Raw genomic sequence first — 16,826 nt, 5'->3', positions numbered from 1 at the left:
TTTAATTTAAGGGAAAAAAAATGAATCACATTATTCAGAAAACTACAGTAACATGTGTAACGCACCAATACAAACTCAGTCCAGTTACACCTTCAAATCACAAACTCTAGTTGTTCATTACAAGGTGCTGAAGGGAAAGCCGAACTACAGATGCCTTAATACAACTCAAAAACAGAAACATGTTTGGCAACACTTTAGATTAGCATATGAACTATTAATAAATTTAAGTAAATCAAATTCGAAATAATTCCTTGTTTACTTACGGTAAACACTTGGTAATTATGGTGCTGTCTAGAGTGAACTTTCAGTGACAATTCCAGCGTAGAATCTAGTCTATACATTGTAAATACACATAAGAATAAGTAGTATATTTAGGATATATATATGTATGTATGTATGTATGTATGTGTATATATATATATATATATATATATATATATGTGTGTGTGTGTGCGTGTGTGTATGTATGTATGTATGTGAATATATATATAAATATATAAATATATATATACTTTATATACTTTATATATATATATATATATATATATATATATATATATATATATATATATATATATATATATATATATATACACTTCAAGTGCACTTAAAGTATTGCAGTATTGCATCAAGTATCACGATATTTGAGTGTATCTATATACTCACCGTTGGCGCCATTCCTGCTTATCAGGCTCTTTTAGATTGTACGTGTCATTTCATTAGTATTGTCTATTACCCTGTATAGCTGGAATGGCATCCCGCCCACTGTAGCAAGGGATAAACCAGGAAATGAGTGGGTATTTATTACGAAAATGGAGATGTCATGCCAGTAAAACTTTGTTTAATGGTGTTGTGATGCTGCTTTAATGACTAAGCTGGTCAGTTATTCAGCATCGTCTTGGTGGTGTCGGTTTAAAAGTACTTGTCGGCCAGGCTCTTTCATGTTATAACCAAATGAATTGTGAATTTAAGTAAAGCAGCTACTGATAAGTAACAAGGAAGTAGCATCAACGTCTTCAGTTTTGAGTCAACAATGAAGTCACATGAGGACTGGAACCACAGCACTGACTGTATGTGCTTTCTGTTCCTCATAGTTTCTCCCTTTCCTAAGTAAATAATCAGCTCAAATGCTAATAAAAACAAGTTGAATAATACCAGAGCATATGACCTTTCAATTTCTTTTAATAGAGTTAAAATAAAGCCGACTTATTTTCAGCATATAAGTCCAAATGAATCAAATTACTCCTCGTCTGCTGGATATTTAAGGAAGGAATGTGCTGTTTACTCACCATAGCAACCTCATTGTTCTCAGCTTGTTCCCATGTGGACAAACAAAACCAGTTTATTCAGGCCGTGATCACCATCAGCAGAATTCCACTCTGCTCATTATAGACAGTTATAATCACACAGTTTAGAAGCCAGCCAAAGAAGAGTTTTGACACATCACAAGAGAGAAACCAGTTCAGGGAATGTGAGTTCTCGTAGACGGGGACTGTTTACAGATGTTAGATGACAATACAGAAAACATTTCCTGGATGTGTCTGTCAATCTGGAATCTTTTAACGCCGTGCTGGTGCAGGCAATCTTTTATTTTATAGCCTACTTATATGTCCTTTTTTTTCGCCTTAGCAAAAAAAAAAAAAAAAAAAAAAAAAAAGAAAGAAAACATTGGCACAAACGCCTCAGACGCACTCTCATAAATGAATCTCTTTCACCTTGCGCTGTATGTTCTCCCAACGACTCCCACAGGATAGTTATGAAATATTAATTTGCCTTGTTTTATCAGTGGATCTACAGATGTTTGGGTGATTAATTTAAGAAATGTTCTCTGTCAACCCACTCACTGACTGATGCAATCTGTGAGCGCTGTGTGTAATTTTCTTAGAGTCGGGTCAAATATTATCGCACTCATTTTATCTTTTCTTAATTCTATTAAAAGTTTCATCAATTTTTACTTGGCCAGATAAGAGCTACTATATATATATATATATATATATATATATATATATATATATATATATATATATATATATAATTTCAACCCCTGATATATATACAGGGGTTGAAATTATGTAAACCTTAAAGCTAAAAACGCTTTAAGGTTTACATTATTTTGTCCAACCCCTGTATATATACAGCATATGTGTATGTATATACAGACTATCGTCCCCTCACACTTTAATCCATTAATTCCATTTCAATTTTGCAACACTAAGAGTGAAAATATATTAAGTTGGGTGCGGATGCGTGTGCATTTTTTTTTTTTTTCTTCCTGCAGTGTATTTAGGAGGTCACTGAATGCTTCAGGTAATTTTTCTCATTAATTTTCGTGCACTGTCACTGAGTCTCAAACGCTTGGAAATGCTCCTTGAATGCAGGAACAGAGTAATAAATCTGCTGTCAGAAGTGACAAAATAAGAATTATGAGCTTGTCAAGAACGTCTAACGCTAATATGTGAAATGCAACGGGAGATAGAGTCGGCGACAAAATGAAGAAGAATGTGGAGCACTTCATAAACATCCATTTACATATGTAAATGCGCAAGTGCGGTTTTGGTAATTTGAGAACACAAAGCTCCATCAAGGTCACAGCAGACGAGAATAATTTGAATAGAAAAGCCGGAAAATGTACACAATACATCCGACCTTCATTTAACTTAATGGCGTTTGTGTTTACTTGTTCCTGCAGACAAACAAATGAGCAGAGAAAGTGTAACCTAAGCTCTGTGGCTGACAGAAGAGAATAAATAGCTTTGGCCTTTTTCATTTAAGCAAAATATATTTATGCATTAGTACTGCAAGAAAGTGAAAAACCACAAATCAAGAAAGTAAAGAATCAGCCAGACGGTGTGTGACCTGTGAGCAGAGTGTTCCCGTGCAGTTTGGACCAAAGAAAAGTAATGTGGTTGTTTGTTTTTGAACCTGGAATCGGTTTGCTAATGTCCCTCGCAGGACCGAGTTTTAAAGGTTTTTTGGGAAGGTGACTCAACATTTAATCAGCCAGTGAAGAGGGTATCTGAGCAATGCTAGCTAATTACGGTCCAATTTTATGCCCATTTTCTAACTTTAATGTCTCAGTAATAGCTCTGCGTCAACCCAGTTGCAATAAGTTCCCGAGCAAGCCAAATAACACACACCGTTGTTGTAATAGTAGGGTTGTCGTGATGCTATAATCACGAACTCAATATCAATACCCAGGAAGATATTTGATGCTTGATGTCACATTTGACACCACAGGGATGGAAACATGGAATAAGATTTGTCTGTTTAGTACAGCTAGGTAAAGGATGGACGGGACCTTTACGAACCGGTTGGCAGTCGTCATGGTGACCAAGCTGCCTCACTGACTGCTGAGTTCAGACAGTAATACCTTTTGAGTAAAGATCAACAAACTGATTCAATAGTACGCAACAGCATTAACTTATCTAATTCTGAAATGAAGTGATGATTTTAAGGTATCATAAATGCAATTTTGGGTTGTAATCTTTTTCATTTGCCTTACAGTGAATGAGTTAGGAAGAAAGTTTTCCTCATACGTTTGACTCTCGCTGGTCTTTCACATACAGCTTTAAAAACAAACCTGCCTCTGTCTTTATCTGTAACAGCGCTCGACTTCAATCTCATGATTAAGACATTAGAATGAGAAACAGAGAGCCTTTTCTTGAAATGTTCTTTGAAATTTATTGTGTCTTACCGCACTTGTTTTGTAGGCGCATACTGTATGTGCCACTTTTATCAGCCTTTTAACACTAACTATTCTGTGAGAAGTGGTATTCCTAGATAGTAAGTGAATAAGTGAAATATGGTTCCGAAGTCAGGCACCGAAACTGGTACAAGGGAAGACGCTCAGTCCATGTATATGTAGTTATAAGTGATGACCCTGGCCCAAATTAAAACCTTGCATCACATCGCTGTGTTGCTTTACCACTACGAGGTGTCTGCAACCCACCACTAGATGTCACTACACTTGCTGAAACACTGTCATTTCCAAAGTCTGACTGTGCAGCTGAGGGCTGTAGAAGAAGCAAACCTCATTACGACACAGATTCAATTAACCGTCGCCTCAACACCTCATGTTTCACTGCTGTTCACTTGATGTCAGTGACAATGAAAAAGTCATTAGAGACGGTTCTGGAAGGTTCTGACTGCTCTGTGCAGCCACGGGGAGCCGCAACCAAATGGACTGATTGATTGAGAGGCTGCCGGGAGTGAAGAGACACATCAAGCTGAGAGACGACGCGCACAAAATGGACAACAAAAACACTTTGCTGGAGGAGAGTCTCCTTCAAGTGTTCTGCCATGAGTCGGCACTTTTTAAGTGACTAGATTCTGCTGTAATTTTCATTATCGCCTGGATAATCCCTAGAACCTGTAGCGAAAAAGCATAAATAAATTCTCATTTAGGATGAAAGAGCACCGTTGTATTGACGGCTGTGACCTATTTAGATAAACATGAGCTTCAACTGAGCTTCTCTTCGTTCTTTATATTGCTGGGAAATGATTAGTGTCAGTGATAACCAGATGCTTTTATCTAATACTTTTTTTTCAAACAGGAGACGCAGACAGCTATATTAGTTTATTGAATTATATAGTTAAAACTATGGTCATGTAGGTCATGTGGAATAATTGAAAGCCATTTTCTGGATATTTTGCAATATATAAAAAACAAATAAACTAACTTAAAGTAACTTCAACAACCTCATATACATATAATTTAAATATAAGTTGCTTTCTTGTTGATTAATGTATTTTTATAAACTTATTCAAATAATTTATTGTTATTATTTTATTTATTTTACAGGCAGTACAACAATATCCAAATGCATTTTTTTATTTTGCTAACGCAGCTAAAGTGCTATCATAGTTGAAACGTAGTTGAACTGTCTGGGACTTTCTCATGCTTTGGAAAGTTAAATGAGAGATTGCTGTGCTAAAACGTAAGAGAAACGTCAACAAGGCAGCGTTATCATGATGAACACAGTGCCTCCTCGACTGATATTAAGAAACATTGCTACCTCGAGACCTGCTACTTTATCTTTGATATTAAAACCACGTTGATAAGGAATGAGTGCTGACCGATAAGAAGCCTCTAGATGAATGAACTGGGTTGGATATTTATTCCAATATGCGGGACAAACCATTACGTCATGAATGATGCTTTTCTCATCCCGTTACTACTTTATTTATTTTATAAAGTCACTTTAAAGTATTTGATCAGACCTCATCGTTTCAGTCGGCAGATGAGAAAACGTGTCGACACAAGCTCGAGAATCCCCAGCATGTTAACAGATGACTTTCGGTGCAAGTGTGTCGTCGCAGTTCCAAGAAAATGATTGAGCAATCTTGATTAATCACTTTGAGAGCGCCGTTCATAGTTTATGGCCGTTTAAGGCAATCACTGTAAAACAGATTGCTGATTAAACCTGTTGAGTAACGCTGTGATCTCCAGAACAAGTGAAAGTGCGTGGCTGTAAAGAGTGAGTGAACAAATGAAACAAAGAAAACAGCTTGTGTGAAACTAGATTAGAGGTCAGAAGATAGCGCCGGGAAACATTTTAGTCATTTTGACTCTGTTCTGTTGCAGATATTAAAAGTGTTTCTTGTGACTTCTCGCTCTTCTTCTCTTTCTAATATCATTGTCTTCATAGCAGGAAGCATCCTCTATGGCTGCAATACCAAGACCTTCAGGAGCCTTTGTGATCTGCTATATTTATGTGGTGAAATTGGTTGAAACTTTATAAAATCCCCATCTTTGGGGTAATTATTGAGACCTTGAATTCAACTCACGGACTGGTAAAAGCATAAAATAGCTCCGAATGCTGTCCTCTCATTATTCTGTGATGTGTTTACCGACTATAAATGTCTGTTTCCATCTCTGAAAATCAATCCTCCTGGTGTCAGACTGCGTTTGGATTTCCTGTGTTATTTTAAAGCTGATGACTCCTCCCTTATGCAACGGGGATCAGCACTTCTGTAACTTCTGTCTGCAGCAGATTGTTTTTACTTGCGAGCATTTATACATTCACACATAGATAAGCAACCCGCCGTGTCCTTAAAAAGACCACTGGCGGCTTGTTTAGACGCCACTGAGCTGGCTGCTTCATCCACAGCTCTGTGCGTTTACAAGCCGCTCCCCGTGTTTCATGCGGCAGTGTTTTTTTGCTGTAATTGCAGCACTTTCTTGCGCAGCACTATTTGACCTGATGAAAAATGTAAACAGACAGGTTATGTAACTTCGGCGTAGGGTGTCAGGGGGGATAGTGAATCGGCTAAAAACAGAACCGCACTGAGAGCTTGACCTCAAATAGACCGCGTTATGATGTCACATTTATCACTATAAATTATGCAGGTGTTTTTTGACACATTATTTTTATTTCATTTGCTTATATAATACTGCTCATTAAAGAGGTTTAACCAAACAGCACAAATTATTTATGATACATTTAATGATGGCTAAGGTGCGCTGCTAAAAATTATTCTGTCTTATTCTGCTGGTGGGTTTTGACTGAACAGTGCTGAAAAACATTTCACATAAAAATCTTATGATACTAATTAACCAAAAAGTGTGGAGTGTTTATTTGACTTGTTGACTTGCAGTAATATTTATTTTCTAGAACGAATTTCTATGCTAAATTCTAAAAGTTGCTGTGTAGTTCTGAAGCTCGCTTTGAGTCCACATTTTCTGACCTCAGTAGGTGGCGCTCTGTGTAAAAATGATGCAAGGATTTATTGAAACAATTTAGTAAGAGTGCCATCTAGTGGCATTCGAAAATTAGGACTTTTTTGATGAAATTGTGGTTTCACAAAACAGTGGTTTTCACAACTCAGTATATGGAGCTCTTGATTTAAATATGATCAATGATCACTGGTGTAATTGAAATGATTGTGGCAGTGAGTGCCATCTAGTGGCCTCTGAACACAATTGCGCCGCTTCATGAAACCTCATTAGTGATCAGCTGGTAGGAGGCTGTCGTGAGGATGTTTCATGAAACCGTGCTCAGAAGGTGGCGCTCTTGACTTAAAAATGATGAGAGGCATCATTGAAATGGTTGTAGCTGTGTGCCATCTAGTGGCATATGAAAGTAAGGGCAGGGTTCATGAAACTGTAATTCTTTTCAGAGCTCAATAGGTGGCGCTCTTGATTTAAAAATCATGTGAGGATTCATTGAAATAGTAGTGGCAGTGAGTGCCATGTATTGGCCTCTGAAAATGAGAGTACTGTTTCATGAAACCTCATCAGTGATGAGCTGGTACTAGAGTCTTCTGATGTTTTATGAAACACTGTAATTCTTTTTGGAGCTCAGAAGGTGGTGCTCCATATTTTAAAATGATGTGATATATACATTGAAATGGTTGTAGCAGAGTGCCATCTAGTGGCATATGAAAATGAGGACAGCGTTCATGAAACTGTAATTCTTTTCAGAGCTCAATAGGTGGCGCTCTTGATTTAAAAATCATGTGAGGATTCATTGAAATAGTAGTGGCAGTGAGTGCCATGTATTGGCCTCTGAAAATGAGAGTACTGTTTCATGAAACCTCATCAGTGATGAGCTGGTACTAGAGTCTTCTGATGTTTTATGAAACAATCGGAGCTCAGATGGTGGCGCTCCATATTTTAAAATGATGTGATATATACATTGAAACGGTTGTAGCAGAGTGCCATCTAGTGGCATATGAAAATGAGGATCCCGTTCATGAAACTCTTTAAATCCTTTCCGATCTCAGTAGGTGGCGCTCTCAGTGAAACTCTGAGGTTTCATTGAAATAGTAGATGTAGTGACTGCCATCTAGTGGCATATGAAAATGAGCTCACCGTTCATAAAAACTAAATCTTTTCAGAGATCAGTAGATGGCGCTCTCAATTTTAAAATGATGTAGCGTCCACTGAATTAGTCGTAGGAGAGATTGCCATCTATTGCACACTAGAAATGACGCCTCTCTTTCATGTAATGCTACAATGAATTTAGAGCTTTGAAGGCGGCATCCTCGGTTTTGAAATGATTGATCTGAAATAGGTCTTCATAGTCAGTGATCATAGGGCAGAGTACCATCTAGTGGCCTGTGAAAATGAAGATACTGTTTCATGAGACCTCATAAGTTCATCACTAATGTCTTCTAAAATAATGTAAAGATTTAAAGCAGTTGCGTTCTGGCCGAATACTAGCAAGGTTTTTGGACTAATCCGAGCCAGCATTGAAGTATTGCCCCCCGCCTCTGGTTTTGCAACCTATGAAATAATGGGTGTGATTGAATAATTTCATTGAGGCTATAAACACACCCTGCGCTCTCCAAATAAAGATTTCAGTGTTGAAAGCTTGTTATTCTCTTAGCCAGAGGTTTGACAAACGCACAACAAATGCCTGTGGAATTTTCCCAGTGCAGTTTTAGTGGTTGCGAAAATAACAGCACCGGGTGATGTGTTGCTCAGCGATGATCGTTTTACCATTTCTTAATGACTGCCTCTTAGTTTTATTCAGATGCGGTGTTATTATAACATTTTCTTGAGGGAAATTTGATCTGACAAAAATAATCACAGAGTCCTTTTGGCAGAGAACAACCTTGGATGTGATTTAATTATCGTTGCAGATGGAGAGAAAGAATGTTGACGCGGAGAAATACGTGACTGAACTTAGAGGATTTGAAGTTCCTCTCTCTGAGCTTATCTGTGTTTGTGTTGCTGCGAGGAGGCGAGGCGCTCCGCCAAGACGTTACATTACAGTTGCTGGTTGACATGAATGTGGGTGTACAAAGAGGACTTGGAGGGCTTAAATACTTTATTGTGTGTGTAATGTGAAGCGAGCAATTATATGTGCAGCCTTTCAAACAAAGAGCTTCTATCACGGAGGTTCATGTGTTTTTAATTAGCGTCTTTCAGATGCGAGTAAAGAATCCAGAACGACACTAAAATAGTTCACTGGGATCACTGAAGTGTACTTTAGATACGTTATTGACAATGCAGTGTTGAAGAGAGAATCAAATATACTGAAGAAAATAAAACAGTCGATGTTGTTTCATTCATTTTTTATCAGATTTTTGTGTTCCAATTTAGATTACGGTCTCATCTATAATGCATTATTAGTGGATTCATCAGACATTATAATGCATTTCTAAGGCTTTAAAGAAGATGGCATGGATGTTTATGATCAATAAACATTACAATGTTTGCGATGATTGTATTATTTGTAATAACTAACATTAGGGTTTGGGGGTATTGAGTCTTCATAACTAGATTAGGTTACCTCCACCACATATATTGGACATTAATAAAGTAGTTACTTACTTATTTACTGTTAATAATCAGCAATTATGGTCAGTTATGGTGTCACTTAGAGAGACTTTTGGAGACAATTCCAGGGAAAAGTACACTCACACTTACCCACTGTGGGACTAATAAAGGCCATCAAATCTCATTCAGACTTTATAATATATAATACCAGGCTAATACAGTGCTATTACACATCAAAATACCATTTTTTTTTCATGGTAATGAACTATAATTCCCTAATCCGAATCTCCACAATTTATTACAATTCTTATAAATTGCTGGATATGATTAATTAAGAACATTCATAACATATTCTATGACGCCTTATGCAATATGATGTCTCATAAATTTACCAATGATGTGCTATAGATGACTGCCTAAAGTGTCACAGATTTCTGTTTTTTTTTTCATATTGATTTCCTAAAGTAATAATTACACAATAATTACATAAATTGATTTTCAGTCAAACTTCAATGACATTATGCTGACCTATAAGTGTTCTCTCTTTCGGAATGGGTTTTAAGATTTTCTTCTGAGTATCTTTAAGAGTATTTTCACCAAGAGTATCATTCACCATATCAACCCTGTCCAAACCCTGGTACTCCGGAAAAGCACTAACACAAGAGAAGCCCTTTTTAGTTGCTTCGGCCCATATCTGTGGAGCGACTGCTTGAGGACTGATGATAGTGTTGATATTCATAATGGTGTTTTCGGTGTAACTCTTATTTAATTTCAGGATGTTTATTGTGCTTTCATGGCTGCCATTTATAGGCTGATACAGTACTCCTTTTGCCTCTGGTGTTGCCCCACACGGGGCCGAAGCCGGCACAACATTTGGGGCTGTTGATGCCTGTGGTTTGTAACTGGCCCCGGGCACGAGTGGTCCTGTGATATCGATAACCCATCTCCTCTGAAATTTGAGTTCCTGGAAGGATTAGTATTTCAAATTAAAAGTGCTATATAAATAAAGAGTCAATCATTCCTTCATTCCAGCTTTAGCACACAATCTGACCTTGTGACTTGAATGCTAATGCTAATCTTAGCATTATTGTCTGAAATTGAGGATGTTCCTTAGTTTTCAATACAAATGCTGGGTGTCTTTCACTATATAGTAATGTCTTCCGTGGGATTGGTTTATTTGTTTGTTTTTTGGAACTATTTGGAAGAAAAATTAAGAAAATAAATTATATGGGACTTGGAACAAAATGTCCAATTTTGGTGCGATCCGTATCACCATTTGAATCCAGGAATTTTCCAGGATTTCTTTGCACTCGAAGATGCCGTAGGACAGACATTTGAAATTTTGATCCAGGATTTTGTTTGAAGGACACTTTGTCACTGGGAGATTGTGTTGGGGTGGACTAATGCTGCTTAGAGGAGGTTTGCGCTCTCTGAGTGATTTTCTATTTGGAGAATAAAATCTGGATTTTGTTCTTTCAGAAAAACTCCCAAGATGAATAATCACTGTTTTTGACTCTCCAGAACAGCTACATTATCTGGCAATTGTAGCAGTCGGCTATATTATTTAACACTACAGGCCAAATTAGTTAAAAATACGTCTGCCTGAATTTGAATGGATCTTTTTCTGCTGTGAGCGAACTTGAGCCGCGTGTTTACTGGCACAATTTGGCAGCAGCTCCCTCCTTCAGCAGAATCTCGCTCTAATCCAGTTTAAAAATAATTAGCTACAGGCGAACAGACCTGTGAAATTCTTGTCTCTGGTTGTAAATGTCTTCTTCATCTCAAAGTCGAAGTGATCAAAGACGATTGGTAATGGTGTCTGGCAACGCATTTGCACCTCCTGCATGCCTCTGAAATTTTGATCAAGATTATGTGACAATTCACAGATTTATGCTGACCCCTCACTGCAGCCCTTTGAAGTGCTTTGAGGAATGTACTTTTTTTGGAGTTATTAAGTAGCTCTCTCGTGACTACACATCAGGAGACGAGATTTAGTGAAGGGGAGAATAAGATGACGTGCAACGACCAAACAAAAACATTGAATAAATTCATCATTTTAAATGGGTGAATTAAAAAAAGAATAATAATATTTCAAAATGACATGTTGACGTCTTATTATTTTCCAAGTTCTGTAATGTATATGAATATGTTTGACTGGCACAGAAAAAGACAAATTCTATATCCCGGTTCAATCTGCCTTCTCATTTCTTCTCAGCCCCCAACTTGAAGGGACGACCACGGAAGAAGAAGCTGTCAATCTCCCAGAGGAGAGACTCACAGTCTCAGGGTCAAGGGTCATCAGGGTCCAACCATGGGTCAACAGCAGTGGCAGCACATGACCCTTGCAGCACAGAGAGCAAAAGCCCCAAGGTAAATGATTCTCCGACTCCTTCATTACATGGTGCTTGTTACAGACCATCGTGTGTGAGGAAAGTGCTTCTTCAAGTGCTTTTTTTCTCCTTTTGGCAGTGTGATGTCACAATCTGCCTGTTCAGAGGAAGCTACTGAAGCTGATCAGCTCTGTAATACATTTGATGCCTGGAGAAAAAGCTGCTCTCACTTAAACACGCCAGCGACACCCATTTTTCCCTCTTTTCTATTTGAATCACTTTTATCTTTGGAAAAAAATAACCTATCTTGAGTGTCCTGAAAGGTGTGTGTTATCAGCTTATCACACCTCGCTGTCCTTGTCATTTCCCTACGTTCCTAGCTGCCCTTGTGCTCGCACGTCTTGCTGAGTCATTAGTTCACTTTCTCTTTTGTTTTTACAGTAGTCACAATACTAAATGTGCATCAATACCCAGGAAGATGAGCGATACCATGGGGATAAAGATTGTTGCTTAAAAAGGTGTAAAAAAAAAAAAACAACAAACATGGAAAACAGATCTGCAGATAATGAATCAATGAGATGCTGTCATTAAAAAAAAAGACAGTCACGTATTCACTTGCAAATAAATGCAAACTAAATAACCCATATATCTGTTTATTTCAACGCTTCAGGAGATTTGGGGTCACATGTAATTGTTTTTCATGCAGCAGCTGTGTAGTTGGCTGGAATGTATATAGGTTTAGTAGCAGGTCGACTTGTCTCTGTTTCAGTCAGCAGCTTTCAGTCAGGCTCCTGTGGCCAGACTTAACATCAGTGAAGGAAATGGTGCCGGTGTCTGCTGCTACACAATCTGTATTCACTCCAATGTTTTCCAGGACTAGGTTAAAAGAAAATAGAATGCTGGTTACTCTTTATCTTAAGGTCCATAGAACATAAGATGTTCTATAAAGCCTTATAAATGCATTATGATGTCTGATGAATCTACAAATAATCAATTATAGATGAGTGCTTTAAGTAAAGTGTGTCCATAATGATTCATCGATCTGAATCAATTTCCCTGTGCCTGCCTGAAATCGATTCATAAAATGCTGGAGTCTACTATTCAATATGTTTTTTTTCTACCATGTGCAGTATGGCCTGTAGTTCAAACCAGTATGTAAATGTTAGTAGCTATACCATTTTTGCATTAGTTTTCAGAGAATCTCCTCTATATTTAAGCAACATTGGTTTAAACTGAATGAAAGATCTGGAGCCAAATCGACCAAACTAAATCATGAATCAAATCGGTCACTTGTGAATCAAATCCTATAGATTTGGGAAATCTGAATCAATACCCAGCTGTGGTATTTTTTCCTGCACATCGATGCATACTGTAATGACTTTTCTTTTAAACTCTTCGTTCATTCATTCTGTGGCAGTGGTAACAAATGTACTTGCATGTCATTAGGTGTCGAAATTAAAATGCAACACGAGTTTGCATATTACAGCAGGCAGGTGTGGTTTTGTGGTAAAGTACAGTAGCGTAAAAAATATTTGGATTCCCTTAAAATTTGACACCATCTCAAATCTTATCTTAGCTGCATTATACAGACACAAACAAATGTAAATAACAGTATCAAAGTCAAAGTATGTGTTAAAAACTGAACAAAAACAAACAAACCCATTGACCTGAGGTAAAAATATAATGAGAGGCGTCAACGTAGTGATAAACTTCAGCGGTGATGAGTCGGTGAAGCATTTCGCTGGTGTGATTCAATAGTTAACCTCCTCCGCAGTCCAGCCGATTCAGGTTGTTACGCTTAAAGTGAGAGGAAATATTTACCCTAAAAGCACTTCCAGTGCCTATATGCCGATAACCTTGGACAGACAGATCAATATTAGCAATTCTCTCCTGAAGCTCAGCTCAAACTAATCTTTGCTTAATCTGCCACGACAAGAGAAGCGGCTCCATAGATAATCAATGCCAGCTAGCTCTCTGCAGCCCGTCGGAGTATTTGTTTGCTCTTCAACTCCTTATATTGCATCCTGAGCTGTCAGAGGATATTTGAATAAAAGTCTGTGATGAATGTTTCATCTAAAAATTGCCTCTGCTGACTTCCTACTTTCAGGTCAAGCCCAGCTGTAAAGCGCTACCCAATGGGAAAATAACCTCCAAACACAAGGCCAACAGCCTGAGCAAGAAATCTTCAGCTGAGGAAAAGGAGAGAGACAAGGAGAGGGAGAGAGAGGAGAGGAGCGGGGATGAGACAGAGGAGAAGAAGGAGGAGGACGTCTCCGACGAGAGCAGAGAGGAGGAGCAGTCCTTTCTAGTGGAGCTCTACAAGTACATGAAAGAGAGAGACACACCCATCGAGAGGATCCCCTTCCTCGGCTTCAAACAGAGTGAGTGGGATCATTTACTCTGTTATTCTTCTGTGACAGTCTTTTAAATAGTTGGGAGCAGTTCCTCTCAGGCTTTCTGGAAATGCAAGTCAAACATCAGCAAATGTAAACAGTTGGTAATGAAGAAAAGAAATCACATCAGTAAAACAACCCAAGAATGTGACAAGTCTGAAAAAATTAATGTAGCTCACAATAACAATAGACATTACATACACATACACTAACACATACACTCGGGGAAATAAAAGCAATACACTGGGTTGTGAAGAGATATTATTTGAAGTGGTTCATCTGGGCAGTTGTTAAGACCTTTGATGACCTGCTGCTGAGGCTTCATGAGGCAGCGCCCTCATTTTCAGAGGTCAGTAGGTGGTGCTCCCAGGTTGAAAACCAAATGAGATTTCATTTAAATTTAAAAGGAAACATTTTAAAGGAGAGAGCGCCATCCAGTGGACTCTGGGAATGAGGACACTGTTTCATGAAACCTCACCAGCCCTTCTCTGCCAATAGGGGTTTGGTTTGAATGGGACTGAACAACGGTTCTTCACACACGATTGGTGGATAACTTGAGAGACACAGCTCTGACAACAGCTTGATTGACATATGGAAGGGAAGTCACTGACAGATGTGTTTGATAGGTGGAGTGGATAAATGATTGACAGGTTGTAGTATTGATGGACAGACAGATGTGGAAGGTTATTTTTAGTGTTTAAATAGTGATAAATAAAGAGAATGATGAGTGGCTGGATAGATAAATAAAAGTGTGAGCGGGCAGGTAGATTTACAAATAAATGGATGAACAAAGAAATGTGTGAATTGATGACAGATGGATGAACATATAGCGGACGTGTGGATTCAGAGATCGATTGACAGGTTGGGTCATACAGTAGAAGGGCAAACCCATGATGGTTACCTTGGCAAATTGATTGACAGGTAGATGAACCAATGGAGACATTGAATGGCAGACCCCCACAAAGAACGCCAGGCTTGTTCATTCAGCCGTCCATTCTTTCCCAGCTACATGAATTCATGGCTAATTTAACTGTAATAACTCTGGTGAAATGTGACCCTCGTGCGATAATTAGAAAGTGAAGTAACTTTTCAAGGCAGGAAGAGGTGGATTTCTGTCACAGCAGGAACTGTTTCCCCTTTCAAGAGCGTATTTTTTAAAAATGAAGGTTTCTCAGTGAAAACCAAGAACGTCCTCTAACTGTGTTAAAAGAACATCACATGTATGGGAAACACGTCTTGCCACAGATGAAAGATGTCTAATATAGGTCGGAAGCTGGATTCGTGCTCCGTGTGCCCGACAGAAAACATTATAAAGGGCATGCTCTGGTCTCCGAGACATAAAAAAAGAGGCATTCTTTTTTTGTTTCAGGCTGTGTTTGATCTCGGAGCAGAAGAGAAGTGTGGTTTCCAACTGTGGTTTTAAGAGATCCATTTCGTTGGGAAAGGAAATCACATTTGCATTCATTTAGAGAGAAGACGCAGCCGGTCACATTAGAATGTAGAGCAGCAACATTGGAAAATAAAAGACAGGAGACAGACTGAGTTGTGTGCTGAATTTAATAGCGACAGTTTATAGCTCGCTCAAGTCATTATTCCTCCATGTTTCATGAAGGAAGTGACGACCCCTGCTCAACTTTTAAGCTTTCTTGCAGTGCAGGAAGGGTTCAGTGTTGGAAGAAAATCTGAAATGTCGGAGTGAAGAGGCTCGTGTTTGTTTAGCTTCGTCTGTTAAAGCAGCAGCAAGTGAATCTTTATTTAGTTTTGGCACTGTAATGAATCACCCTGTTGGTGGTGACTTTAAATGCTGCCTGCTGAAATACAGGGATAAATGGAATGTGTTTCATTAGCTTGTCTGTCTGCCTGTCTGTCTGCCTGCCAGCCAGATAACTGAAAAATTGATGGACAGATTTCACTGAAATGTTCTGGAAGGGTTGATAATGGCACAGGTTATTAAATTTCAATGTTATTCTGAGTAGGGCTACAAAGACTAGACAACTGTTATCATGAGTCACCAACCTCAAGTGTAGACAGGTCGTGACGACAATCCGCAGTTAGAGGAGAATTGGCGGCAACTTTGGGACCATCATGACCCGAAACGTTGACAGTATGGGAACATTCCACGAATCGAAAAATGAGCTGCAACATACATTTTGAGCAATTAAAATTCATAGTTTCAGAGCGTTCATCAATGTGTACACGTCATATGCCCATTTGTCGGATATTCTTTGACTATTCACTCTGACTAATTCAGAGTGACAATCCAGATCCATAAATCTCTGTCACTTTAAAGAGTGCTGCAGCGAACGCATCCATGTTCCTTGGTTGTGTTGAGCAAGTGGACTTCATAACACCACAGCCCCCTGCTGTCCCAATGAGCTCTTTGCTATCAAGAATATCTCAAATGGTAAAACTACAAATCCCAAAAAATGTATCCAATTAAATAGATGAAATAAATACAACTGTATACAAATATTTAAATAAATTGTTGTCATCCAGGAGTCTTTTTAAAGATTTTAGAAAAATAAATAGAATACTAAAATCCGGCTATATATAACAACATGGAACTTTCAAGGTCCATTTATGCTCCCTTTGCATGCGCAATTGTACCCATTCGTTTCAACCAATGTTACCGTTGTAGATCACATGCTTTCCTTACATTGGTATTGGTGTGCACTAATATATCCACCAGGGGGAGCAGCCCATAGTCAAAGGTTTATGACAACAACAAACTCCAAAACATAACGACTGTAGAAGAAGTGTTGATAAAGCAGCAGAGAAATACAGAGGCAGCATTGTAGCAGGTGGTGGTCGGTGCGGCTGTTAAATTCTGCCCATGTTATGTCTTCTTCGTGTCCCATTTGAGCTACATTTCGGGTA

The 16,826-nt window shown here is 38.4% G+C and overlaps 1 protein-coding gene across 1 annotated transcript in view; it reads left to right on the top strand.

Annotated features, from left to right (window-relative positions):
- arid5b (AT-rich interaction domain 5B) overlaps positions 1–16,826 on the top strand; it is a 108,812-nt gene that overhangs the window by 67,831 nt on the left and 24,155 nt on the right. The window contains exons 5-6 of the mRNA XM_053875933.1: positions 11,442–11,596; positions 13,664–13,937. Of these exons, the coding sequence (XP_053731908.1) occupies positions 11,442–11,596; positions 13,664–13,937 (429 nt within the window). The remainder of the gene's footprint in view (positions 1–11,441; positions 11,597–13,663; positions 13,938–16,826) is intronic.

Source organism: Synchiropus splendidus, chromosome 9, assembly GCF_027744825.2.
Source record: "Synchiropus splendidus isolate RoL2022-P1 chromosome 9, RoL_Sspl_1.0, whole genome shotgun sequence".
In the NCBI taxonomy this organism is placed as follows: domain Eukaryota; kingdom Metazoa; phylum Chordata; class Actinopteri; order Syngnathiformes; family Callionymidae; genus Synchiropus; species Synchiropus splendidus.
This window is presented reverse-complemented; position numbering and strand designations above follow the sequence as displayed.